A 1,214-nucleotide genomic window follows, 5' to 3' on the forward strand; every position below is an offset into this window, starting at 1 on the left:
AAATGGCACATTTAACATTAAAACATTTAACTTGACTCCTAAGCGAGTGTGTCTCTCCACGCTGTTCCAGCTCCATCTTCATGAGGCTGACAAAGCTCCTTAATTTGTTTCCAGGGAGAGGGCACTCGGTGGAGATGGCTTGGCACCGCGCAGTATGAGGAATGCTGGGATGGGGGAGGCAGGGTACCAGGATGCTGGGATGTGGCAATGCTGGGGTGCTGGGATAGAGGAGTGCCAGGATGCTGGGTTCTGGGATGATGGAGCATGGGGACGTGGGGATGCAGAGTGTGGTGGTGGAGGGGTGCTGGGATGCAGGATATTGGGACACCAATGCAGGAGAAACGGAGATGCGTGGGGCTGCAGGGATGCAGCTGCAAGCCACTGCGATGTCATGTGGGCACGGCCGTGGCCCCACACCTACAGCGCAGCCTGGAGCACATCGGGGAAGCGGGTGATGGCGAAGGGGGCCGTGCTGTGGGATGGTTCCTCGCCCAGGCTCAGCTCGCACAGCAGCTTCCCCACCACTGGCGCCAGCTTGAACCCATGGCCTGCGGGATGGATGGTGAGGGTTGGGGGGGGCACAGCCACCCCCAGGGTCCCAGACAGCTCTAGGGTGCCCTTGCTTACCCGAAAAGCCAGCCCCAATGATGATGTTGCTGAATTTGGGGTGCCGGTCCAGGATGAAGTCTTCATCCGGGGTATTCTGGGAGAGCCATGGTGTGAGGGTGCGAGGTCCAAGGTCCTCTCCTTAACCCAAGATTGGGCAGGGAGGGACGAATGGGAGGTGTTGGGACCCCAGAGCATGGGTCTCGCTCCAGGGGGCTCTCACTGTGTAGATGCAGGTCTCCACCACGGCTGGCTGGGGGTCCAGCCCAGGCAGGTAACTGCTGATGAAGCTGCTCAGGAGGGCGATGTTGGGGTGGGAGACACCTGGGGGGTCCCGGTCCCGCTCATCGGGGTCTATGGGACTGCCGTGGTGGTAGCACACCTGGGGGACAGCTGGTGAGGGGATATTTGGCCAGGAAACACCCCCCCCATCACTCCCATCCCCACTCACCTTGACCATCCCCGGGTACTCAAGGGCGGGCAGCCCATAGATGTCGTGGGGGGCTTGGCTCAGGCCCACGGTCAAGAAGCAGGGACTGTCTCTGCCCATGCTGGGAGTCCCTGAATCCTTCTGCCTCCAGTAGTAGACGCCGATGCGCAATGGCTGG

The 1,214-nt window shown here is 61.0% G+C and overlaps 1 protein-coding gene across 1 annotated transcript in view; it reads right to left on the reverse strand.

The window, feature by feature from the left end:
• Positions 1 to 417: 417 nt before the first annotated feature.
• The window catches only part of PIPOX (pipecolic acid oxidase), a 1,066-nt gene continuing 269 nt past the window's right edge, over positions 418 to 1,214 (reverse strand). Inside the window, exons 2-5 of the mRNA XM_010191879.1 lie at positions 1,058 to 1,210; positions 830 to 988; positions 628 to 703; positions 418 to 548 (exon numbers count right to left, since the gene is read on the reverse strand). Coding sequence (XP_010190181.1) covers positions 418 to 548; positions 628 to 703; positions 830 to 988; positions 1,058 to 1,210 — 519 coding nt within the window. The remainder of the gene's footprint in view (positions 549 to 627; positions 704 to 829; positions 989 to 1,057; positions 1,211 to 1,214) is intronic.

The sequence above is a fragment of the Mesitornis unicolor genome, unplaced genomic scaffold (genome assembly GCF_000695765.1).
Source record: "Mesitornis unicolor isolate BGI_N332 unplaced genomic scaffold, ASM69576v1 scaffold43340, whole genome shotgun sequence".
Taxonomy (NCBI): domain Eukaryota; kingdom Metazoa; phylum Chordata; class Aves; order Mesitornithiformes; family Mesitornithidae; genus Mesitornis; species Mesitornis unicolor.